The sequence below is a fragment of the Gymnogyps californianus genome, chromosome 3, assembly GCF_018139145.2.
Source record: "Gymnogyps californianus isolate 813 chromosome 3, ASM1813914v2, whole genome shotgun sequence".
NCBI classification, from domain to species: Eukaryota; Metazoa; Chordata; class Aves; order Accipitriformes; family Cathartidae; genus Gymnogyps; species Gymnogyps californianus.
Window position 1 is genome coordinate 89,354,586 of NC_059473.1, and position 26,835 is coordinate 89,381,420.

At 37.8% G+C, this 26,835-nt stretch overlaps 1 protein-coding gene across 1 annotated transcript in view; it reads left to right on the forward strand.

Moving 5' to 3' along the window:
* ME1 (malic enzyme 1) overlaps positions 1-26,835 on the forward strand; it is a 188,230-nt gene that overhangs the window by 58,308 nt on the left and 103,087 nt on the right. The window contains exons 4-5 of the mRNA XM_050893552.1: positions 20,851-20,926; positions 22,127-22,288. Coding sequence (XP_050749509.1) covers positions 20,851-20,926; positions 22,127-22,288 — 238 coding nt within the window. The remainder of the gene's footprint in view (positions 1-20,850; positions 20,927-22,126; positions 22,289-26,835) is intronic.

The following is a 26,835-nucleotide window of genomic DNA, read 5'->3' on the forward strand; positions in this document are numbered from 1 at the left end:
CAGAAACATAATTTAGAAGACCAGTCTCTCTGGTCTTCCTCACAACCATTGAGGAGGATGAGGGAAGAAAGAGGCTCCTCCAGAGGGTAGGTCAGAGAAGGAATTTGGACCTGTACAGATAAAAGCTTTAAAGGCTTATGCTGGGAATGTAATGGAGCTGTGGTTTTATTGCAGTGATCACGCCATCATTAAGAGCATTATCTCAGAATCTCTACTTGGTCACTTTTTGGTGCAGAGTTTCTATCCATCATTTAAAAATGAATTCCTAAAGTAAAAAATTCTTCAGTTGCACAAAGCGTGTACATACATATGACAACTTTTGCTGACTTACCAAGAAACAATCTATTTCTATAAATGAATTTCTGAAATATAACAGTTCTTTCAGTTGCTTTATTCATCCAAAAAGAATAAATATGGGAAAGCTCAATGGAAATTTCCTCTAAGAATCCAACATCAACTTTTTACATCGTAGAGAGAACACCCAGGAGTTCAAGGTTCTTGTGTAAACTCAGCATTCAGAGAGGGGAGGAAAAATTGCCAAGTATCGCTATGCTGAAGACTTTGGATGTTGTTAAAACATTAGGTGACTGTTTATGTATTTCCATTCCTAGAAGGAAAAGCTATTTCAAACAGAATATGAACAGAGCAAGCCCTGGTAACTATTGCAGCCACACAGGCATGGCAAAGTTCCTCTGAAATAGCTTCCTGATGCAGTCACATGCTGTCAAGCTGACTAGGAACCATTTTTAAAGCAGCTATATTGAATCTGATGCTGAATATTGAAGATACAGATGCAGTCTCTTAAAACGCAAAGTATGTCAGCCTTAGCTTTGAAGTTTTTTTTTCTTTTTTTTTACATACAGAAGCAGATCTTGTTCAGCAAACTGTTCTCACAGAAGTGTTCTTGTGTAATAATTCTTTCAACTCTGTCTTTTTTTTTGTTTTCCTTCCTCACAAATGACTAGACATAGCATATCTAGAGGTCTCTTATTCGACCCAAGTCTAAGCAAGATTACATTTTGAATTGACTTTTTATAAGTATTTTAAAAATTTGTTTGGTTTAGCTCTTTTAATATTTTTAGAGAGCACTTGGAATGTTATTAGCAGTCTTTAGTACAAACTTTTCAGAAGGCAATTTATCATGCTAAATACTCAGTTTGCAAGTGCTGATATTATACCAGATTGCCTCCTCATTGAAGTGCGTGACTGACTCAGCACATACAAACTTGAGATCGGTTCCTTTCCTCATATTCCTCAAAGGGAATGTATTTGTTTACATTTGTAGTATGTATTTACATTTACATTGGTTCAGATGCACTGTGTTGAGTACAAGTGCTGCAAGTGTGAGTTCTTTTTTTGTTGACATAGTAATGTTTATGTATTGAGATTGTCCGCTGCAACATAACATAACTTTTTTATAAAGAAAACGAATTAGAGAATAGAGAAATATTTATTTCCTGTGACAGAACTTACAAAATATTAGACCTTGGTGGCAGAAGTTGCAGTCTGTTTGCGAGCACAAGGTTGATCCTGCGGTCCATTTCATAATTTTTTTTGTGGTTTTTAATGAGGCTTTCATTGGAGTCTGGATTTTTCTTTTTCTTAATTCCATTGCATGCCTTTGACATCCAAGTCTCTTCAGAAACCAGATTTGGCTTACAGGAGGCTAAAAACTTGTCAAGTACTCCTGGATCACGTGAGCCAAGAAAGTTCAGTTCCTGGTGCTTCTTTGTGACTGTATGTCTCACCCTCAGATACATGGTATTTTCTTGATTGAGATCAGGTCTGGATTCATTTGACCTAACTTCTTCATCAGTATAACTGCCCCCTTAGATTTTTTTCAGCACATCTAGATGTTTTTTCCCAGGCAAAACAGATATATGTATTTTTAGAGACTTTATTAATCTGATTGTTACTATGGATAATTATCTTAGTATCTTCATTTAGTTAAAACTGATTATTGTGTAACATAAAATTGTATTAAAAGATACAACAAAGCAATAGTTTCAGAGTTATTTTTCCTAGTAATTTTTCTCTGAAAACTATGCAGAATTTTCATCTGGAAGTGAAAAAAAGGAAGTGTGGGGGTTTTTTAAGCGATCTCTTGTAAGGGCCTGATCGTTAGGGCAGTCTCTGAATTCAAAATGTGTTGCAATAAAGACGGAAAATACAGCAAAATGCTTCTTTGAAAATAGCCTCTTGGAGTTCCATTCTCCAACAGGCACTGGTGTGGGTTGTATGTATTAACAACATGGCTCAGGTGGGAAGTTATTCTGTAACATTACGACAGAGAATTAGCATAGCTGTAGCATTTCTTCTAATTTTAGACACTTTCTCTTATTGACTTCAAAAGCCTGGTGATGATGGCAGTGCAGCCCCTCACTAAGCACTTTTGAAATACATGTTGGTTTGTCATTTTCACTTTTGTCTCTTGTGAAGATGACAACGGTTGACACTTTCCAGACAGCTTTTCATCTTGTTTTTTGTATAGCCTTTTCACTGAATTCAAGCACCATGACATCTCATGACACCCAGTAATTCTACTCTTTGGCGTGATTCTGATCTGCTCTGTTACCTTCATCAAGCTAAAACTTCGCTTAGCATACTGTTGCTTCCTCGGCTTAAAACTAAAGCTAATAGATTCTCCTAGCATAACATTTGCCCTACTCTGAAAAGTTGGAAAAGGAGAATTGGCACAGCATGAGAGTGTTGAATTCCTCTCTTCTAGACTGTCTTCTAGAAAACACACTATGCTGGATTGTGCCCAAGGTGTATTCAGCTTGGTCTGTCAGCAGCCAGTAATGCTGCTGCAGGGGAAGGTGTGAGAACCTTGCATAGAAGATGTCAGTTGGCCTCATTTTTGGTCTTAGAGTGCTCTGTAAATGTTAAGCTAATTTTCATTCTATGAAATAGTTGAATGAAAAAAAGTTATGTCTTGATTTTTGAAAACAGTAGGATTTTCTTTAGGTTATATGTATGTAGTCATCTGGTCTCTCTTGAAGTGTGTTAAATTCATGGCCGTTGGTAATATTTTGGCAATAGGTTTCACCATTTAGTTATAGTGTGAATTTTTCTCTTTTTATTAAATGTGCACCTTAGAATAAAATCATGAATGATTACCCTGTGCTAAACTGAGAATGCATAGCCCTAACCTAGCATTATAAAATGTAATGTCCTCCATGTGGCGTTCATTTTTTGTATGGACTTGCTGCTTGCATGTAGGTATTACCTACAGCATTAGTGGAAGGGGATGGTATTTACAGTCTTGTCTGAGTCAGAGCTTTACTTATTACTAGCCTCTTCCTACTCTCATGAGCTGCATACATGATTTCTTATGCAGGTAATCTTCTAAGGGCTTTTCATCATGGTCATAAAAGCTTTGTCCTAAAACACATCACAAGCATGGAATTTCTGGCTTTCAGACCTAAGTTCGTACCTCTTGATGGTGCATTGCTCTGTTTTTTCTGGAGGGAGTACGTCTGGGCTGTGAGGAGGAGGAAATGAGGCCATCCCTACTCAAAACATGACTCTCAAAATGTTTGGCAGCAGTCAGTTTTTGGTCATTTTCTTCCCCCTCTTAGCACAATCTTCTGAGGAAGACAGCTAGCAAGCCTCACGGCTCTTCTACGGACATCCTTGGTGGTTTCTGTGCAAGAGTGCCAAAATTAAAGTACTGGCCATGCCTGTCTCTCTGTTTCCTTGTCCATTTCCTTCACACAGTCCTGGATATTGCCAGGGGATCCCCGTCCTCATTTGGTTTGTACTGTTATTTTTTACACATTTCCACTATCTCTTGTGTGAGATTAGAACAGAAAGTTCTCCCTCCTCCGTAAATTTGGAGTACCCTAATTTATCTTTTCCAAGGGCCTCTGCACTCTGAGCCAATGGGAACTTACACTTCTATGGGTTTTGGCATACAATGATTATCTTCCTCACTGTGCATCTTACTGAGAGTCCTCTGCAACAAAGACATTTCTTACTGATGCTTTTCACCACATGGGAAGGCCAGTTTGTGTGACAGTTATTAGTGCAGTGCTCATTAGACCCTTCTCGTTTGGTTTGTTAAAACAGTCATCTTGTGGATCTACGTGCAGAAGACTTGGACAGAAAGTACATGATCCCAAGTTAAATGTCTTTACTCTGACTAATCTTTTCTCTCTAGTGCCAATAACACATAAAAGGTAGGCTATATCCTTTTCAACAAATAAACTGTATAATTGCATGTTTAAAATAGCAATATTCTTTTGGCAAGTTATAGTTTCATATAATAATTAGGATTTGTACCAATATATAACCACGTTACTCTTCAATGTCTTCCTTTTTTCTTGAATTTTTAGAGAGATTTTGACTCTACGCCAGCCCACAATACTACCTTCTGGTTACAAGCTTCCAGATTTCCCGAAGTAGTACATTCCTTAATGAAATGTACTTTAAGGGCAGAGATTTTATTTAGTTTTCACACCTCGACTTGGCCAAAGACTTGTGAGCATCACTGAAGTATCAGGTGGTACAGTACGGGAGAGGTGTACTCATTGGCTCTGTCCTGCTATTCAAGCAATATTTATCTACCAAAATTTTCCCCTCATGAAACAGTCTCTGTCAACCTGCCAGATTTATACAGCTCCCTAAATGTCAAAATCATTTGGCCCCCAAAGCAAACCTTTTAAGAGTCACTTGCTTCGATAAGAGAGCCATAACTTTCATTAGTTCAACACCTTTTCAAGGACAGACTATCAAATCCTATGCAATGTTTGCAAATGGATGTTACTTCATCTCTACCTCTTGTGCAAAATGATAGATATAGTTGCCTCCCTTCTGGACTGGGGGGCTTTGGACAGCCCTCAAGTTGTGGCCTGCAGTTGACAGTAGTTTGCATGTTGCATCCATTCCAGTGGACTGGAATTCTGTACCATCCTAGCACTCATTTAGGACAATACAGACGAGTGACAGCTTATGCCACATGAACAAACAGGATGGTCCAAGATTTTTTCAGGTGTCTGATCAGCCTTTGGAACAGGAACTTGAATTTTCAGATTCTCTTACCCAGGGAGTGTGAATTCCTTTGTGGATGATCCTAGTAATGTCAGATCCTCTAAGACAGTGCTCATAGTAAAGCGAGACACAGCACTGGTGCTGGTGGCTCCAGCATAAAGCAGGTGATAATTTTGGTTTTAAGATCTGAATCCCTTGTCTCGGAGATTCGAACTTTTTTGCAGTTAGTGATTGTCAGTGTATTGATGTCAGCTTCGCACCAAAGTGTCTCAAACCTCAAACTCTCATCGTTTGGAGTGGCTTTCAGGGAAAGAACAGATTCATTTTAATCTTTAGGAGCATACTTAGTAATAATAAATATGTTTCTGCTGTCAATCTCAGTTGCCCCATATTTTGCTCCAGGGCTCTGGCTACCACATCACTGCCTTTGACATATATGCTAGTTTACTCCTAGGCTTCTCTCTAGAGCAATGCAACTGATTTGCTGCAGGAGGTGAGCTAAGTCTTTCAGTGCAGCCAAATACAGCCAGAAACTGTAAAGTTAGAAACTACTTTATCTGTGGAGAATAAATGATCTGGTTTTTGGTGAAAAGAGGTTAGGAACGGAGGAGAAGCCGCAGCTTATTTATTGAGGCTCTTGTGCACACCTTCAGTGTCAGGCATTCTTTTAGACTGCCAATAAAAGGTCCTTTTAGAAGACATATATTATCTTGTGATGTGCTGAGACATCCAAGAGACTCTGAAAGAGGGGGACAACAATTGCACGGATGCTATGAAATAGTTAAAATGAAAGAAGTGTTGTTCATTGCCCAACTGGAGTCAGCTGATGGTTCTCAAGCAGCAGCTGTGACTTCTTTGCTGAGTGTTTCTATACTAGACACTGGTGCTAATGGCTATTTAACATTAATGTTGAACTTGCTGTTGCTGAGAAGTTAGAGTTGTTTGCATTTTGGATGGCAGTCCTTCAGTTTTTATAGAAGTGCCTATTCTGAAACCTTCCTAGAGAAGGTAACACTCCCTGGGGCGAGCACTGCATGGATTGCTTAGTAGGATGCATTTACATATGGAGGAGCACTTAAAGGAAGAAGACCTGCTACTTTTCTGTAGGTGTTAGCTGTTCTCAGAGATGTGAAGTGTGTGCAGTCACAGGGTATCCTTTTGCCCATCCGTGTGCTATTTAAACTTGCAATTCATTGCTTGGGAAGTACTAAGAAAAAAGTGTGTGCTTCTTTCTCCCTTCCTAGGGCTCTGCTGTGGAAGGGAAAGGACTTCCAGAGATCAATGGGGTAAAAAAGAAATGGTATTACTGCATGTGTTTACAAATAGGTATCACCAGCAGTAGGGATGTATGTGTTGCCAACATGAGCATGTAGCAAAGAACTGTTACAGGTGACTGATAAGCATTTAGTGTTGCTTTTTTAAAAAATATTAAGATCTTCTTAGAGATAGAGGAATCCTACCCTCTCCTTCTATGCAGAGAGTTTTTCCCAAGTCCCCAGTAATTCCCATTGCTATCTCCTGATGTTGCAAAATGAGGTACCAGTAGTATTTCAGATGAGACACCAGTGACTTAGAAACATTACAATGCTTTATTAGCTCATTCTGTATATATCCCAGCCCATGCCCAGAGGATGTTTTCCTTTAGGGGTGTGCTTACACTGGAATTTCTCCAGCTCTCGTTTTCTGTACATTTGTTGCACGTCCTTTGGCACCACCCAAATCCCCTGCTTACACATTCAGCAGCTTCTCTGTTCAAAATACTCTCATTACTCAGCAGTCCAACATTGTCTTGTTACATTTCCAATACAAGATATAGTAGCTTTAAAAAAAAAAAAATCACTTATTCCTGTAACTGCATTTGGTGAAGTCCAAAAGAGGAAGGAAAAACCCCAGTGAAATCAATCTAACTTTGCAGTAGCTTGGATATTCTAACATCATAGTTTTTTGTCTCTGTCTAGAAGCTTTCTAAATAAATAGATAGGGTAAGTAGTCTGGTCTTAAAACGGAAAATTGAAAGTGAAGAGAAGGCATAAAGATTTTCAGCCTTTAAGAGCATAACAATGGGATGATTGTGTGTTTTAATATATCTTGTGTTTCTCTATATTTATGGATAGATGCTTTTAGTCTGGGAGATTTTTACACACTGCTTTTGAGACAGCCGTATGCTGCTGATGATACGAGGCTTCTGAAAAAGGCAAGAGACAAAAGTTTTGGGATAGAAATTTTAGCCATTTTCAATGGCTAAAAATAGCCATTTTCATCCTTTTTAGCAAAGTTTTATACCTTTATACAACTGTTTTCTTATGTGTGCTGTTCAATAGAAAATGTCAGCAGTGTGAATTATAATAAACATAAAAAACCCAGGCCATAACAACTTTACCAAATCTATTGTAGAGTAGCATTAATGTAGTGTAATTTGCAGTTAGGTGGAGAAAAGTTAGCGAGGCATCTGTCATCCTGACCACTGCTCTCTGAGTTAAGTGGTGGCATTGCAAATCAGTTCTGCTTTGTATAAGGACCTTCTTCTGCTAATGAGTATTAAGTGATTAAACCACATGCAAGAAAACCAGTATTTTTTAGAAAACAGCCATAAGTGTACAAGAGACTGCTGGGAGCGTGAATCAAATAGACGAAATGGTAAGAATGCATATAAACCGAACAAAGCAAATAATTCTTGTAAGAAAAGCAACGACTTCTAGCCAGAGGCAAACATTGATAGGGAAGGCATAAATCAAACGGCAGAAATAAGGCATGGACTCCAGGGAACCATCTACTGAGAAATATAAAAAAAGGAAAGCAAGCTTCAGTTTGTGCTGAATGAGATCCTATGCCTTTGGCACAAAGGTGGTCAAAAGCCAGTTCTCATTTTTGCCTCTTTATTCCCAAAGCAACTAAATTTACCTTGAATTGCTGTTTAGTCTTAATGAAAAAGGGAATTTAGGAGACCTCACAACTTTTAGTGTACTCTAGAATAAGGAAATTAACTACTGTTTTGGGCTTTTTGGTGGAGTGTTCCATCTAAGGGAACAGCTTACTGTTGCTGAGATGAAACTCTATGTAGCTTACAGAGACACAGCAGCACATTTCCATTTACATAAGTTCACCATATTATGGCAGCTTTCTTAGATTAGAGGGGGGTTTTTTGTTTGTTTTAACTTTTCTCCTGGAGTTCTTCTTTAGATTTATTGTAAGCACATATGAATGTACAGGTTTGCTGCACTGTATGTTGAATGGCAGGTTGTTCATGCTGCCTGTTTTAGGCAACAGTATGTTTTTGAGAGTTTTCCTTAGCCATCCAGAACAAGCTCCTTAAACAAGACATGTAGAAGTTTGCTTCAGAAAATGAAAACACAGAACACGGTTTGCTTTCTGTTCAATTAATAATGTTTTTTTTACAAATACCTAGAATACGAGCATGGAGATTTGTGATTCTCAAGTAAATAGCATAACTAAAAAGATTTCAATTCTGCTCTATTTCCGTTTGCTGCAAGCAATGTACCTATTTCCATTTTCAGTTTGCCACTTCACATAGAATGTAAAAATACTCCAGTGCACGCACTGAAATGAGATTCTTCTTGAGGACGGTTGTAACCTCAGTCATTTGATGAGTGGTCAGTACATTGCATTCAAGCTTTACAGTGAAACAAATGTCATCTTTGAAAGATGACTTAAAGTATGGCCTATAGACTTTCAATGGCAATGTCCTCAGAAAAGCCTGTACCTCTTTTTGACACTGGACTTGAGCCTTCGGGTCCCTTGAACAGGTAGGAAGCTCACAAATAACGTTTCAGAAACACTTCTACTGTGACTGCTAGATGATGCTTTTTGAATACCTCCATCACCCCATAAGACTGTCTCCAAGACTCCTCGCTACGTCCATTCCGTATCCTGTGCCGCTTTGTTTCATGTAGATATATAGTAAAGGCTAGCAATAATATTAGCCATTTATGTTAGCCGATATCATTGCATGATGCATTTTTTTCCCAAATGTTGATACTGACTTTATGAAATTAAAAACTTTAAATGGGGTCATGACTGAATTTATATAAAAAGGAGGGAAAGTATAAGACCATTTACCTCTAATGGATGAGGTTAATTTTTATGACAGTGGGCCAGATACATTCCAGATGTTTAATGCTTAAAATGTTACTTTGGGGTTCCATCTAGTATAATTTTTTTCTCAAGTTTTACAATAAAGGCTTCTAGTAATTTTTAATTGAGTCAGCAAATCACTAGTTTATTCTTAAATATATTCAATTCCCTATAATTAAATACACATTATATAGATAATATAAATGTACATTTCCTGGGTTTTGCTGGTAAAATTTTAACACTCACTTTTTCTGTGAGTGAATTTCAGAGAAGAGCTGGTGTGTTGGAACTTTGTTAACATCAGATAACATAAGTCCTAAAAATAATCACATATGCCTCTCGGTTTCTCTGTCTGAGATAGAGCTGGACCTGCAGCTTTTTTCCCATGTTAAAAGCTGTTGTTGGACACAGTCCTAAAAATTTTGTCTGTCTCATACATTCGTGCATGTTGTAAATTTAACAGGAAGAGCAGAAATAGTGCTGCTGATCAGGTTGTTTGCATTTTTCTATTTTTAAGCCTTATTTTTTTGAAAATGGAAAATATGGACATAAAATGATGGAAATTACTGTAGTTTTGCTATGGGTGCAGTAATTGTAACGAATTGGTTAAAAGTGAGAGGCCAAAAGAAAACAATAAAAATTGGGTGTGGGATCTAAGTGCAGCTGAACCCTTCTTACGCCGAGGACCTACTACCATAGCACTGTTTTGGAGTTCAAACTAAACTTTGATCTATATTTTGACCAGTTCTTCTAACATTCCATTGAATTTTCTAAAACATTTTAGCTTAAGATCTGTGTTTAAAAATTACTCAGATTTTAACCAAGACTCTAACCTAGGAGATTTCAGTTATTATACTCTTTTTAAAGATGAGTGTCTCAATAAGTCAAACACTTTTGTTTGGTTTGGAATGTAGTCAGGCTTAGTTCTGCTTTTTAGAAAGTTTTTATGGATATGTGTAGCCTAATTAAAACATTATTGTTAAAGCTACTTCAGTTTTTAAGTTGCATAAGAAATTTGTCAAATGATGTTATCAAGCTATTCAATGATCCCAACCACTAAAATAAGAACAAAAGGGAAATGAACAAAATACCAATTAAAAAAATCATAATGACTAGCTTCTTATGGTGAGAATAACGTGATATTCCAAATAATTGGAATTTAAGTTTAATACAAAACTAGTCACATTGTCACTAGACAATGGTTTATATATTTTGCATGTGAATTTATAAAAAATAATCTTATCTTTTCATGTGGTGAAAAAAAAATTGCTAACCTGAGAAGTCAGTTCTGTGATAGGATTACTTGTTAGCAGAGAAACTGTGTTACTTTGAAGCACTAACTCACTTGGGCCTGAAATTCCCCATTTGGTGTTAAAGCCTCTTGTGGCCATCAAAGCCCGGCTGGTTGGTCGTGAGGGCAGAACAACAAGATAAATTGTCACACACAAGTGGAATAGTTTTTGTAGTTAGTGAACATTTAACAGATGCCATTTAAATGCCATTTTGAGAGATGGACACTTTTTGTTTAGGATCACAAGTAGACTATGCCTGTTCTCTCCACGTTGCTGATTACAGTAGAAAGAAAATGGTTATAGTCAACACAACACAGAGTTTATTTGAAAATTAATTTTGTTGCCTTTTTATAACGTTTTGCTTTCAAATGCTCATCCTTCGTGCAAATAGCTATCTAAAAGCTTCATGCTATACGTCTTGCTAAAATTTCCCATTATGTATCACAATAAACTGAAAATTCATATTTTCTTGTGGCCAAGATACAGGTAATGTAGAAGCAGGTGAGCAGCTGGATGAAAACATGAAGAAGGAGGGTGTGTGCGGATGCGTACGCCCTCACATCCTTGGAAATGGGTGAGAGTGCCCTGGTGTGCCAGGGCTTGCACTCTCGGGGCGTGGGAAGCTGAACAAAAAAACATCTGGTGGGAACTCTCTTCTCTCTCCTCAAATCCCATTTTGCAGTACTTTAGGTTTCCAGGCCGTTCAGCGGTGGCTCAGGCCCAGGAAGGCTGAGCCCGGGGTCTTGCATGAGGAGGGTTGCAGGCCCAAAACGGGACAGGGGCAGCACAGGAGGTGGATGCGTACAGACTTTGCTGGGATCTTCCCACTGTCTTCCTGGCACCTGATCCTGCGATCAGTGCTGCACTTACTTAGGCAGTTTTGTCGGTGTCGATGGACTCATCTGTTTAAAATAGCACTTGATTTCAGACCCAAGTGGTTTTTGAACACTAGTGCAGGTACCCTTTGTGCCTCCAGCTGCGGCTCTCTCTCGGGCATTACCTTTCCTGCAGGTCTCTCTGTGCTGCACGTGCCCTTACACTGTGTAATGGTGAGTTGAGGCACACATAAGCCAGCCTATTAATCACTGCAACAAAGAACTTGCAGGAATGTTAACAACAGTGTGGATGTATGAGAATCCAATCATATGGATTATTTTGCACGAGCAAGACTTCATGCTTCTCCCTTGGGTGATGCTCTGAGGGATCACTGATTCACTGTGAGATCTCAAGGAAGACACTGTATGCTCTAGCAGGCAATGAACTCAAGCCCATCTTTTTTTTTTGTTTGTAGCTGAGTGAAATGTTAAAATTAAAGTTTAAGCAGGAAATTATTTGAATGTAATTTCTGTGAATGACAGAATAGTCTATGAAATAACTGAGGCTGAATAATTGCTTGCTTTTCAACTCAAATTGCATTATTTTTAATCTCTTCTACTATTTTAATAATTGTAGGGTACAATACTCATGCTATACCTATATTCAATTCTATTAAAAATAAAAGTTTCTCAGGAAGAAAATGTCCATTTTGTAAGGATTTTAAAATGGCTCCAATAACTTCTTTGCTGTCTCTTTGCTACTTCTCTTGCTCAAAGTAATGCTTGTGATGTGAAAGCTTGCTTAGTTTTGTCCTAAGGTTAAACAGTTTATCTTAAAATGTGCAGGTGGTAAATTGAGATCTGTACTTTTTCAGAGTGTTATGCCCACCTTTATGTGCTAAAATACAGGAGACTGACTTTCAATCGCTATCTGCTGATACAATTTCCACTGAAAGCAGGAATAGGTTACTGCATGTGTTTGGAGTGGAGCACCATCCAAAAAGCATTTGATCTTAGGAACAGCGAACTCTGCTAGAACAGCTATTTTCTTTTTACTGCTAACACTCCTTACTAAAAACTAGGGAAAATTCACGGTCCGTACCAAATTTTTACCTCAGGGGAAGCCAAGGTAAAATAACTGCTCTAGCTGACCCTGCTCAGGAAGGGGGCTTGGACTGAGTGATCTCCAGTGGTCTCAGATAACCTCGACGATGCTGTGATCTCTGTGCCCTCAGGATGCCGTCTTGGAGATGTCTCCAAATGCCCTACACAGACAGCTCAAGCCTGGGTGAAACAGCTCTGCTCTGTGCCTGGATGCTCACTGGCAATCTTGTATGACAAGTTTAACTTGGATGCTTTCACATCAGCATGCCTGCCTTCTGACTTGTTACCTCTTAGCACTGCAGCTCCTTGCATTAGGAATTGCTCTGTCACTGTGACATAAACTGAGCGGTTTCCTTGGTTCCTTTTCAGCAGATAAGGTCAGCTCTACAAATGGAAGATAGTGTCTCTTTTCAGAAGTGAATTCTTCATTAAAGTGGAAGTTGAGTAGGATATGCTGTAAGAAGAAGTGTTTTTAATAAGTCTTCACTTTTGTCCTTCCTAATGGTTATTGAGAGCAAATGATGGTGATTTAAAGGTCAATGAAAACTGGTTTAAAGGACGCTGTTGTCTAAATACTGGAAATTTTCCATGTTCTAATGAGGCAGGGCAGCACAAGTTGTTGAAGTAAATAGAAGGACAGTGATCTCACTTGTTTGAATACTTCACAGTTTAAATAACATTTAAAAGGTTTTTTAAAAAAACATCATTAGCATTGCAAGATTCCTAGTTCATACATGGTTGATGTTGTTTGTCGATGGTTCTTTATGCAGTTAATATTAGCATAAAATAATACAAACATGATAGCTATTGAAGCAGAACAGTGGGTTATTTTTTGTCTTAAAAATGAATGGGTCTGGCTCTGGTAAACCATTCTCTCATTCACAATCTTCAAATAGTTCTATTTGTGTCTATTAGAGTGTAAGTAATTAAGTTATTTATTGAGCAACTGTCAGAAGAATTTAAGTAGCTTCTGGAGTAAAACAGCTCTGGCTCTTAAAACACAGTATTTCTCAAAGTCTGCCTTTTCCTTTTCAAACAAACACATCTCATTGAATTGCCGTTTTGTGGTTAAGCAACAATACATAGAAGCTGATTGTCTAGATGAATGATACTTCAGGAATACAGTTAAACCAACAAATTTATGTATTAAGAAGTGAATATAAAGAAGGTATGATTTGATGTACTCTGTTGCTCTATGAAAAGGATGCATCATTACAGTCTGAATATTTAAATCACAAAATGCTGTGCTGTTTGCTTTTGTAAGTAAAGGAGGTGAGGCACTAATTAAAAAAGTGTTATCTAGATATACAATAATGAGTAATTTATATAATTAATGCAAAAAGTCTGCAATAACAAAGTCCATGAAGTGGTGCTTTTACTATGAAGTATTCTTAATTTTAATCTGAAATAGTTTGAGGTGCATGTTATGGTTTCCAAGATGAAGTAGAGGCTTTTGGATTATTAGCGAAGCGACAAGCTATAATTGCTTTATGTACTATGTAAAATTGGTTTTGAAGTTTTGCTGTGTAAGGCTTGCAATGTTTTACTCAGATTATTTTACCAATGTAATGTTTTTTGTGTTGAATGAGAGCAGTTGAGGAATTACTTCATTGGGTTGCTTTTTATTGTACAAAGATCTGACTTTGCCCAGTTCTGGAGCCTGAGTTAACCCTATTGGCATTCTGGCAAAGTGAAAGCAGAATGTTTCGAGCAAAAAAGCTTCCTTTTGCAAAAATCTTTATACACGTAAAGTAGCAATGTGGAGATTAAACGCTTTGATAGCAAGAATCAGGCTCTCAGAGGGCTGGGAGAGTCCAGACTTGTTGGAGAAAAGTGATAGGACAGCACCCATGTGCAGGTTTTTTCTCTTTTCCTTTTTCATTTTCCTTCAGTCTGTACTGCTATGGGCAACTTGTCCCTTTTTTTACTCTCACCCGCTCTGTTGTGTTACAATTTATCAAATATACGCTGTGTGCAAGCTCTGGAGCCTGTTTCAGATACAGAAGGGCAGATGGGACAATGTCTGTGTGATCTGTCCTCTGCCCGGAGATGGATCAGGAGTGTTACGGCTCGCTGTGTTGCAAGTTATTGAACAGCAGCCCCTGGTTCCCTACTTCCCTAATCCCACATGGGGTGGAAGAGGGGATGTGCTGAGACCTGAAGTTGGGTCTCTGGGCGGCTCTGGCTGTATTTGAAAATGCACCCAGTCCAACTGAGTTGTGACATTTTGCCAACTAAGATTGCCGGAAGCAAAACACAAGGTGTGGGCAAAGGGAGTCCATCTGCAAGTTCCTGCAACCCGTGGGTTGTTTGAACCGGCTCTTCTGACTATAATGCTATCTGGATGAGGCTCTTTGAAGCACACAGTGTCCGTCATCAAAGAGACAAGGTAGAGCCATGGACTCTAGTCGAAGCTCTTGGGCAGGCCTGAGCATAGTGCGGATACTGTAACTACTTTTGTTCTTGGATGTGCATCATCTGGAGCACTGCAGCTTGCTGAGGCTTGCACCAGAAAAATTATAATCTTAAATAGCTACCTACCCCAGTTGTCTTTTTTTTAATTGTTTTTTATTACTATCATCATCATTATTGTTTATTTTTAAATAATGTTTTAACATCTATACTAAAAGATCTCACAGCATCTGAATCTTTGTGTCACTAGTTATGTGCCTTTTAGTCTTCCAAACCCTATCCTTTCTTTTCTGAAACCTCATTCCCCTGAGGTCGTATTTTCAAATGCCAGGCTTACAGCTGCTGTCTTTCAGGTTAGATTCATCACTTTTCTGCTCTTCAGGCTAATTCACGTTGTAGACTGTACCGTTCTGTAAATAAGTGCCCTGAACCCTGTTTCTGCTATGTAGATGTTATTTTTAACTGCAGTAAGTGTTAAAGCACTGCACTTACTAACAGGGATTGATAAGCAGCTTTGATGGACTTGGGCATGTGAAAGCATGCTACACAGGCTGCTGACACTGGATAAAGACTGCCATGAAACAGCGTTTTCAGAAGGGAGTCTTGCAATAAGACTAAATGCTCGTTTGCTCCTGTAGCTGAAGATTGACTGTTCAGACCCCTTGACATTAGCATTTGCCGTGTACAGCGATTATGAACACTGTATTTTTCTCTGTTTTAATTATTTCCCTACACTCCTGTGCCAAATTGGGCTTTTGAGTCACTGTAAAAATTTATGAGGCTTCCATTATTCTTTTAAGTATAGCTAACTGGAGTTGGCAGATGTTAGCGTCTGTCTTCCAGAATACTTGAAGTCACTTTCTTCTAAAAAAGAACTATTTATAATTAATCATTTAGGAAACCATATGCCAAGCATGAAATAGCACATAATATTTATAAACTTTTATGTCTTTTCTGGGTTAATATCTTGTTCTCCATTGTCTTTCATATACTGCTAGTGCTTACCTGTTTTATGAACTGTATCCGACTCATGTACAGCTCCAGGCTTTCAGAGGTGTCAACAGTACGTACTGTTCTCTTAATGCTCCTGTCCTATTTTTGATGTTGGTTTTTGATTTAATCTTTGTTTTGCTTCTTACAAACTTTTCTGTTTAAATACGGTTTGAGTATGCAACGTCTAGAAAATGTAAAGCCCAGGTTTCTTTAATACTGATGAATTCAGGATGAAGGTCAATAGCAGCTGCAATTTCAGCATCAACCATTTTATTTATTGAAAGAAATACCTGTGCATTGTAAAGTAATGAAATTCACCCCTGTACAGAGGGAAAGGTAAAAAAATAAATCTGTGAACAGCTGCGTTTCTTAAATCAGCCCATCAGCCCTATTTATTAGGCCTCAGAGGTCTTGGAACAAATGTTACTATGCAAAGGAACCTGGTAAGGTAAGATGTAATTAAAAGTTTGAGTACATTTTATATGAACACGGGAGACCATATTGAACAGTTATTGGGAAATGTTGTTATTTCTTGGTGAAAAAAGAGCGGAACGTTCTTTGGGGGGGATATAGGTACTCTTAGTTTCTAGTACAATGTTCGTATTGTACCACTTTTTATAATCTTAAGAAAAATAGGAGGGAATTTCAACAGGGACTAGGGAAGTAGTTTACCTCTTTCTTGCAAAGTGCTGGAGTTTGGGAAAGTCTAGGGTCAGAAATAAACCGAGGCTCGTTCCTGAGATTTTTTATTATTATTATTATTATTATTATTATTATTATTATTAAGCTTGTTGATTTAGGCTGCCTGGGGAAGTGAAGTCACCTCTACTATAATACTATGTACAGTTCATAATTCAAATAACAGTTTTGAACACGTAGGGTTATGGGAAAAGTTTGAACTTTTTTTAATTAAAAAATGTTTGGCATTTTCTGAGACATGTTAGATTGCCTCCTGTTATTATAAGAAGAGGAAAGAAAGGATTATTCTGTTAGTATGACACATTTTTCTAAACTGTTCTGTAATAGAAAATAGACAAATACATTGCTGGTGGCACATTACTTCCTTGGAGCATAATAAACAAATACTCCATTTAATTCTATTTATTTTGGTCTCATAGATCAGAGTTCTAATAAAACAGAGCCAAATTATGTGATGTAGAACGACCTCCACATAACTGGTAAAATCTGCTACAGTGTAGTGAGCTCAGTGACCCAAAATAGATCCACCCTTTGTTGAGTGGATCCCGATGTCCTAGCGTGGGTTCCCCCCTCACTCTTCAGGGCTCTGGTCTTACTGGTGGCGTGACAAGAAGAAGGATGCATAGTTACTTCTTTGCATAATTATTCCTCCACTGTAGTTTCATATATCGTCTGGCTATCTGAAATGGGCATAAGTAGAACAGATCCCTTTGGTTAGACTGGTATAAACCAGTGCTGAACTGAAGGCTAACTGGGGCCAAAGTGACTGAAGATGAGCCCTTCTGCATATGCGCTCAGACAAGTTCCATGTAGATCTGCATTGTGCCAGGTTCAAAATGAACACATTAATTTGAAGACTAATCTGCTGCTGCAAGCTTCAAGTCAGTTTTAAGTCACAGTTTTGCTGATGGGCCTTTTAAGCCTCAGCAGATCTCAATTTGTTGCCTTGCAGGAAAAGATAATATATGTAACCGAGATGTCAGTTCAAATAGAAAGGACCATACCGTGTCGTAAAACCTACACTTGCTTTTACAGTGAGCTTGCCAACCTGGGCTGCTCTGAAAGTGTGTATGGGAGAACTTAAGCCTGCTTCCCCATGAGATGCTTTTCTTGTTAGATATGTGAATACGTGCATGCTGAAAAACAAGCGGCATATTTCTCATCTTTTTTTTTATAAAACCTTATCCTTAAGCATTTTTTTTCTGTATCTATCTTGCTTCTTTCTCCATGTGCTGAAGTGAGTTACTTGTCCATCTTCTGTAGCAGCCCCGTCCTGAAGTGCTGTGTCGGACAGATGCACATCATGCGGGCTGCCTCTTGCTCTGCATCCAGCAGAGCGGGGTGTGCGTCATTGACATGACAGTACTTATTATTAACATTATACTCAAATGGATAATTCTGTCTTAGTTCTGGACTGAAATACATATATAATTTAATCCAATTCAAATTGTGTAGCTTGCCCCTTTCTTGATTCTTCTCATGGCTGTGCTATGACAGCCAAAAAATAACTATAATGTCTGCCAGGTAGCCAAATAGTTGGCTACCTTGTCAGCTTGTGTTACCCTATCCCACTTGTAATAACCTTGTGGAGTTGGTGCTTTTCCTGGACATAGTATGACCTCATAGAAAAGAAAAAATATGTAGTGCTACCTTTTGGTGGTTGCCTGCAGGTAGAATTGCCAGTGAGTTCAGTCCCAGTAATGTAGGTTGAATATTCTTGTGGCTGACACCGTTGCAAGCTGGGGTTCCTCTTGCAGCCTGGTGTAGCTTCTTGCGGAGGACACCTTAAAGGAGAAACGTGCTTTAACTAAAGAAATGAAGGATAAGGAAAACAGATCCAGATAAAAGAACAGAAGATTATTATCTCTTATTCTGTGCCCTTAAATCTAGGGGTATCTTCTCAGTCAGGCTGATGTGTCCAGAAACATTTTACTAATCTACAGAAAGAATGGAGGGAAGGGGAGGAGGAGGGGAGTGAAATGCTTTCAACATGACTCTGTTTACACTTCAGCCCCTATTTTCCATTGTTGTTTCAATGTGATCCTGCTTGGACAGATTTCTGAAATGCGCTCTCAATACTTATTCAAAGGTCCTTACAAATGTTCCAACAAAATTCCTTCTGGAGCAGCCACCCTGCCTTTCTTTCCCTCTGCCGGGGAATTTATTCCATGGAGACCTCTCTCCCTAGCTTGCAAGGAAGAGGTCATTTAACCACACTGAGCTGGGCTCCGGCTCTTTAGAAAATCAGTACAAAATCTTGCTTCATTTAACATGAATCTGTTAGGTCAGTGTAAATTGGAGGGCAGGGACAAGGAGAGGGGTGATGCCTCTAGATAGCTTTCCTTCTGCACTCTTCATTTCCTTTCGCATGCTCATCTCTTACAATTGACTGTCTCTGAGGCTAGCAATTTTGATAAGCTGTATTTTATGATTTAACAGTTTACACAGTGTTTTAGAAAATGACTCACTGTACAATACATTAGAAGGGAAGCATCCGCATTTATTTTGCTTTGCTGCCTTATGGCGTTTCACTGTTAGGGCCATCTTTTTTCAGGTAGCTGGCTCACAAATAGAAATGCTTGTATGCTGTAAATACCACAACTTCTGAAAAGTGCTGTAAATATTAACCGTCCCACTCCCGAGGACTATCACTTCCACTGGGGTGGAGGAATTAATCTGCTGACAGGCATTACTTATTAAGAAACAACTGATAGACGTAATCATCCAGCCTGGTGTGTTTGTTCTGAGCATGGGGAATGGGTGCAGAGGGGAATTAATTGGGAATTAATTGAGAATTCCCAGTTCTAGGAGGAAATGCATAAAATGAAATTTAAACAGTTAAAAATATCTAACCAGAAATGTCTGGTTGTTTTTTTCCTTTATGCAATGCATATATACTTTTCTTTTAGAACATGCCAGTTTTTATTTAATTAGCTACTTGAGGTTGTAGTTTCTGTTTCTGAATCATTAGCTTTAAGATTAAGAAATACTTTGGTTAATTGCAATGTGTCTTATGCTGCCTTTTTCCAAAATAATAAACAATTTCAGTTGTATATTTTTGACATCAAAGAGGGGAAGAAGACAATTAAATATGAAATTAAACATAAAATTCAATATAAAAATATAGATCACATGATAATCTCTCTATATAAATATATATAATCTAATATGTATGAAATATATAAACATATGAAATTAAATATAATGTTTGGGCTCATTTTGGTGTCTTGACTAATATACTTTTTAACACTACAGGAAATTTTTTGCTTGACTTGGAATACTTGCAGTCATATCTGACAAGTGTTTCCCTGAGTTACTAGTTTTATTTAGACCCACATGGGCATGTACCCATGTCTATGAATATGGAGATATTGTAGTAGACTTAGATTTAAGTTATTTTTCAATACTCTTCTCTAATTTTTACTTTATAATTTTTATAATAGGTGGATGAAATGCTTTAGAGTAATTCCAGAAGACAACTCCTTATACTTACTAATGCAAAGTTTAATTACAAGAAGGCATCTTTGACATGTACTTCTTCATCGATGTTTTCTTCATGGTTTTTGAGAGATTGAGTTTAGTGGGAGAATTTTTTTCCACTATCTCACATGAGAAAAGTAGATAAGAAATGGAATTAAATTAAGTCTGAGTGGACCTGGATGTATATCTGCATGTCAAGTAAAATAAATGAAGAATAAAATGCTGAAAAGTAGAATAAGATACTATATCGATTTTGCTTCTATAATAAATAATAAATGAAATGAAAATTACACTTTTCTGTCATTTTGTTTTATATTCTTCTGTATTGGTGGAACTAAAGGTCAATTTACAAACACTCTTCAAAGTAAAAATTCAGTATGCTCAGCACTGTAGGATGTGCTACACGCTTTCAAATCAAAGAAATTTTCATATAGAGAAGATAATTTCCTGCTTTTGTAGGTGTCAAAGGGGCAATCTAATGAAATAGGCAGACTGTTTTCTAAACACATAACTGAATGCTCTTGAATTATTTTATGTAATGATAATATATGGCTTATTTCATGTTTTGTTCATAGATTAAAACTTTGGCCTATTCTTGTCTGTAAATGTTAGGACTGCTGGGGCACTAGTGGTCACTATCATATGATGAACACATTTTGTGGTCTGGGATAATTAAGGAACACATTTGAACAGATCAAGTGCTCAGTCAGCTTTAAAATCAAACTTAGCAATTTTCAGAAATGACTCTTACAGGTTCTCACTGCTCAGTGAGGCTTTACTGAGTTACATGTTCTCTAACTTCTATTAAATGCAGACATTTAGTTTACTCATTCATACAAAATTGAGCACTTATTATTGAACTGAATCTATGTATGTTGGAAACATTTGCATAGAGTTAATTTACTATTTAATTGATTTATACTGAAGTATTTAATTGCCTGTTTATATGAAAAGTATTTTTTTATTTGCAGAGGTCTTTTTATTACTATCCATGACCGGGGACACGTCGCTACAATGCTTAAATCCTGGCCAGAAAATATCATCAAGGTAAGTTCAGTTTTAGTTGCATGACAAAGCTGACACTGTTTTGCACCCAAGGTGACTTGGTTAAGATATTTTTATAAGCTTTTTATCAATTAGATTTCAGTGATTTCTTAGCTCATTTTTTAAATAGAAACAATGCTGTTACAGCCAAAGTTTGAAGCATTTCAACCCTTACTTGTTTAGTTGTAGGCATCCTTTACTGATTAATTGGTCAATTGCATTGAATATTATGCTTCAGTAAAAACCTGAAAGCTTTTCCTGCATTTCAGGGAATCACAGAATGGTTGAGGTAGGAAGGCACCTCTGGAGATCATCTAGTCCATCCTCCTGCTCAAGCAAGGTCAGCCAGGGCAGGTTACTCAGGGCTGTGTCCAGCCTGTGGTTTTTGAGTGTCTCCAAGGGTGGAGACTCCACAAGATCGCTTGGCAAAGCGTTCTAGTGTTTGGGTTAATAGTTCTCCACATATGATACCTGATGAGCTCTCTCACAAAAAATACTGAATTTCCAACTAAAATGGCTTGTCACAGTGTATGACAAGGAAATTATTGTGTTGTCAGCTGCTTGCCATACTAAGCACTTCTGTCCTTTACTATGAAAAATCTTCCTTTTTAGCGCAGACAGTTTTGTGGGGTTTACTGAGTTATTGTATTTCTGTCAATGAAAACACATACTTCCTCATATGTATAAGTATGATGGAGTGTGTTATTTGCTCAACGGAAGAAGAAATACAGCTTTGAAGGGTAAGAACCAGGTGGCTGTAGACAGCCCTGTCAAAGGCCAGCAGGAGTAGCTGGCTCTGGTTCTGCTGAAAACAGCCATGACAAAACCCAGGAGTCCAGGGTTCTTCTTTTTTTGTGGATAACTTCCTTTCCCTTCCTATTCAGTTTTCGTACTGTTGACGGAAAAACGTAAGAGGGAACAATGCCAGTTCCGTTGTAATGTAATACTAAATACCTCTCTTGTGTATTCTTAAAAGTTTTATATGAAAGTCTCATTTACAGTGAAGCCAGAGTCTAAAATAGTGTAAGAAAAACACAATGAAATACAATAAAACAATTCTGGGCCTTTGTTGTACTATTGATTTGTTTGTACTTATTAGAATTTTTACATGAAAATTAAAAAATGATGGTAAGGAGATAATGGAATACTTAGTACACACAAGCAAAGAAGTGATTTTTACAGTGCTTTTATTTTTTCCTCCAGGCTATTGTGGTGACAGACGGGGAACGTATTCTTGGTCTTGGAGACCTTGGCTGTTATGGAATGGGCATTCCAGTTGGTAAACTGGCACTTTATACGGCATGCGGAGGAGTAAAACCTCACGAGTGTCTACCAGTGATGTTGGATGTGGGAACAGATAATGAGGTAAATCCTTTTCTGAGGTGTAGTGAGTATTAGCTGTTTGAAGGGAACTATATAAACGTTGAATTGTAAAAAGTTGTTTTTCTTTGTTATGATACTGGCTTTGATTATGTGCAAACTAAAAAGTCCTATGGAAAAAGTCTCGTCCTAATACGCAGTGTAGATATACTCATCCTAATGCACAGTGTAGACTGTTTTGTAAGGCTCAAGTAATTAAGGACGTTGTTGTCTGTAAAAATGTGCTGCATACATCATACATGTTAAAAAGTGGTATGGGAAATTAGATCTCAAGAAGAGGGGGATGATAGAGTTAAAAATACAATTTAAGGCAGCATTCTTTCTCCACTTCTGCTGCAGAATTCCTCTGCAGTGATTTCAGATGTGAATTCTGACTGTGCCCCTCGTTTTGGTGAACAGCTTGAAGCTATAGCCTGATCTGTGCTGGGAATGCATGTCTACGTACTTCAGTTGTACATTGACTTTAGCTATAGAAAGCACTGTAATGCTATGAATTTTCCCAGAATGAGGTCCTAGTGCTTCAAGGACGTGGACCTTAACCTCTTCAACTTGGCTTTGCATTTGTGTGGAGAGATTTAAAGTTGTTGAAAATTGGCTTTGTTATTTCCAGGGCTCCCAGGATTACTAGTTAAGTACTTGGCCCCTGCTCTTCCTTCTTTTTTTCTGAAAGAATACTTGAATTAGTGACTCTGCTGTCAAATTAAATATCACCAGCACTATCATTATGCTTTAGCAGAAGTAAACAAATGTTATACTGTAAATGATGCAAATGTTAAACTTCATGCATGATAAATGTATCAGAGATTTGTGTGTATTATAGCTAAATAAAGCATTCCTGTACCAGTAAATTTAGCTGGGACTTCTAGATTGTTGGGTTGGGTGTGTGCATCTTCAGCTTTATACACACACCTCCACCCCTGCCCCACAGGGATAATTTAGACAATACATCATGAAAGCATCACTGAACTGAGAAATAGCCTGCTACCCTCTCTCTCTATCCCCCAAGAACCCCTTTCTGAAAGCAGACAGGCTTACTTGTGAGGTGTGTCTGAACGCTGCAGCACATAGCCATATCAAATCACATACAGGTCTCATTAGCTATAAAATGTTTTTATTCCTGGTTTGAGCAGCTGGGCCAGTTATCTAATCTATTATTGAATGTTTCTAGTCAGTTAATTGCATCAGCTACTTCTGATACTGCAGTAGGTTTTACATTTTGCTTTTATGCTTGAGTTTCATTGTAATTTTTAATTTTTCATAGCGTATTATTTTCTTGAAAGATACCAAACATATATATACACAGACAAATAGCAAAACAAGCTTACCCATACCAGTTACTCAACTTTCATGTCACTGTTCTTGTGACTAAACAATGAGTTCAATGCATATGAAAGAGTGGCAAACCTAAAGTATTACAAGATGCATAAAAACCGTGTGAGCTGGGATTTGTTGATGCTCTGAAATATTCACCTTCTGATCAGGAGGATGCCTTTTGTTGTTTCACTTTGGAATATGGCTTCTTATTTTAGGATCATATTATGAACTGCTTCAGTTTAGTTGTACAGTGCAATTAGAGGCTGAGCCTGTTTTAGTCCGCAGCCAGCACGGTGATTAGCAGTGTAGGACAGAACTGCTTCTGTCAGGGTGCTTTTCATTCCTGCCCAGGTGTGTATCAAGCTCAGACATGCACGCGCTGCCAGACAGTCTAAAATCCCCAGCTAAATTTACTGGTACAAGGGACCTTAAACTAAGTTGGAATGAATGGGAGGTTGAGTAAAGAGTTATTTTTGTTGGTTTTTTTCAGTGCTGTAGCAGATGCAAGGAATTACATTAGTTTAGGGATCAGTGCCGTTTATGCTCATCTGGGTTTTTGCAGGGGTGAGGAGAAGTCAGCAGCATGAGAGAAAACAAGGCTGTGAATCATGGTTGGGTTACAGTCAACTCTAGAGGCAGCACAATTGCTCTTTCAGGGTTGTGCTAGATACACTTCAAAACATAGATGTTTGGTGGCTTTTTCCAGTGGGGACTGGTTGCTCAGATGTTTAAGCATTTGTCCAGCCGCTGTAACTGGGAATGAGACCTCTGAATTCTGCTGCTGGGTTATGAACAGGTGGGACTTTATTGCTGTACCCCTTGACTGAAGAGACTACTTGGGCCTGATAATATTTGTTAATGGGAGCTTGGGTGTAGTTCCCTGGCTACTTTAGTCAAAGTCAGGGATCCTGGGGCACCAGCTTCTTTAATTTTTTCCCTCTAACACCCTCCCTCTCCCCCAGCAGCACATCCCTGTTCCCTCCCTAATGCTGGTGTTCATGTAACCAGGTGGTGAGCCACTGCAGAGAACTGAAATGACTGAAAAGCGATCACATTTTGCTGGCTAAGCTGGTTATATTAGGTCAAGCTGCTGTGGAATTGCACTGCAATTCCTTATCTTAAAATCTAAACCTCTTGGACAAATAACTGTATTTTTATGCTATATTTTCTTACTGTAGCCAGGATTTTCCATAAGAAGACACAATAGAAATAATCTCTTATAACTTGAGCACCGATAAATAATAATTATGCTGAACATGGTTTTTGAAATGTGCAGATGTTTTCCATTTAGATTAGTTCCTTTTCCCTTTCTTTGGGGGCCTCAGTGCTTTAAAATAAGTTTTAAAATATGTATTTTTGGCAACTATAATGCGGTTGTGCACAACCTGCAAATTCTCCAGAAAGATTAAATCTTACTCCAAAGCAGATTGCAAGAAAACCTTCACAAATTCTCATCCTGTATTATTTTGTTGTGTACAGGACCCAAAACAGTAACTCTGAGGAGCAACTCACTCAATTTCTGATGATTATTAAAAGCCTTATTACTGTTAGTTTTAGCAGAGGTATTTTTAGCTGGGGTATTATTCTGCTACTCATAAAACCAAGGAAAGAGAAGAGAGGCAAATAAAACATTTTTATACAATTGCCTAGATAATAAGGAAGAGAAATGGAAACTGCTTACTTATGAGTTAAAATTGGCCTAGTAGAAAGACTTGCGTGACCAAACTAGTAAATTACTCCATGTAATCAGTGTGGGACTGAGCGTCCAAAAGAAGTGGTGTTGACCACTGCCAAAAATAATATGCTTGTTTCGTAAGTCATTGACAAATTGGAGGCAAGTAGTCGCTGATAGGACATTTTTATCCAAAGCATTTAAAACATTATTTGGAGTATTAGTTATTTACTACAGACCATGACAATCTCACTAAAAGCTGTGCCTTACCCAGTAGCAATGTATTTTTCAGGTGTGAGGATGATGCTTCTCAGATGGGATTTCAATCCAAGTTAAACGTACTCAGGCAGCAGTCTCAGTACTGATATGAAAGTGTTGTTGGAAATCCTGAGGTGATGTGATTTCTGGATTCTGGGCATTCATCTAATGTTATAGAGGCATATGTTAATCACTTTGGAATGGTTAAAGGAACAGATTGCAGAAGAAAAATGAATGGTTGTCAAGGTACAAGCAACTACAACTTAATGGAGACCTACCTGAAACACATGTACTCAGCACTGTAAGTGGGATGATTTAAGGATGATAGAAATAATCGAGCTGAATCAAGGGAAAACACTTGAACATTAAAATGTGAATAATGATTGTTTGCTACTTAAAACATGTTATTAAACTCTCACAAAATAAACAAAGTTGAGGCAAGCCTGTTGGTTAAAAATCAGCCTGGCTTACAGGGGTATGAAACCTGGCAGTTTAAAAAAAAAACAAAAAAACACCCAGCAAAACCCAATAATAGAAACCAAGTTCAAAAACTGGGTTTATAGACAATAAAAAACCAAAAGATGCTAAAGAAAAGAAACTTAATCCATATTAATTACAAACAGTAAGAATGAGATTTTCTGTCTTCCTGATGCTTTACCTTAATGGTGGTACTTGTGGAAGTATTAGATTGTCAGTATAAATATGGTAGATAATTTTTAAATGTCAGTTTTATCTATCTTGGTGAGAAGTCTTACTTTCCATTTTATTAACAGCAAATGAATATGTTAAACAAGAGATTTAAAAATTTGTCAATATCCTTAATTCAGAATGTCCAAATAATGCTTTGGCCAGTTCTTTTAAAAAAACCTCTGGTAAAAGCTTTCTGGACCATGCTGAGCTGGGTGGGGAGGAAGTACTGGTTTTTTTTAATTATATCTGGGATGAATTGAGAAGTTCAGGAAGATTGGATTAAAGTTAAGGCTCTTATTTAAAATACAATGGTCCTGGTTCCTGTAACCTTAGATAAAGAATTGAGTAAAATCAGAAAGTTTGACTAATCAAGAATTGAGAGGTAAAATAACTATTGCTGATTAGCATGGGCTTATTAAAAACAAATTTAATCTGATGTTAAAGTGAGTTTACAGATTTTTGGTTGACTTATTTTTTACCTTCAGAAACACATTTGAATTCATACTGTTGCTTTTGAGAAACTGGACCAATGAAAAAACAAAGCAGGCCTCCTGGGTTACTAGAGAAAATGCAATTTAAAACATGTATTTCTGTGAGG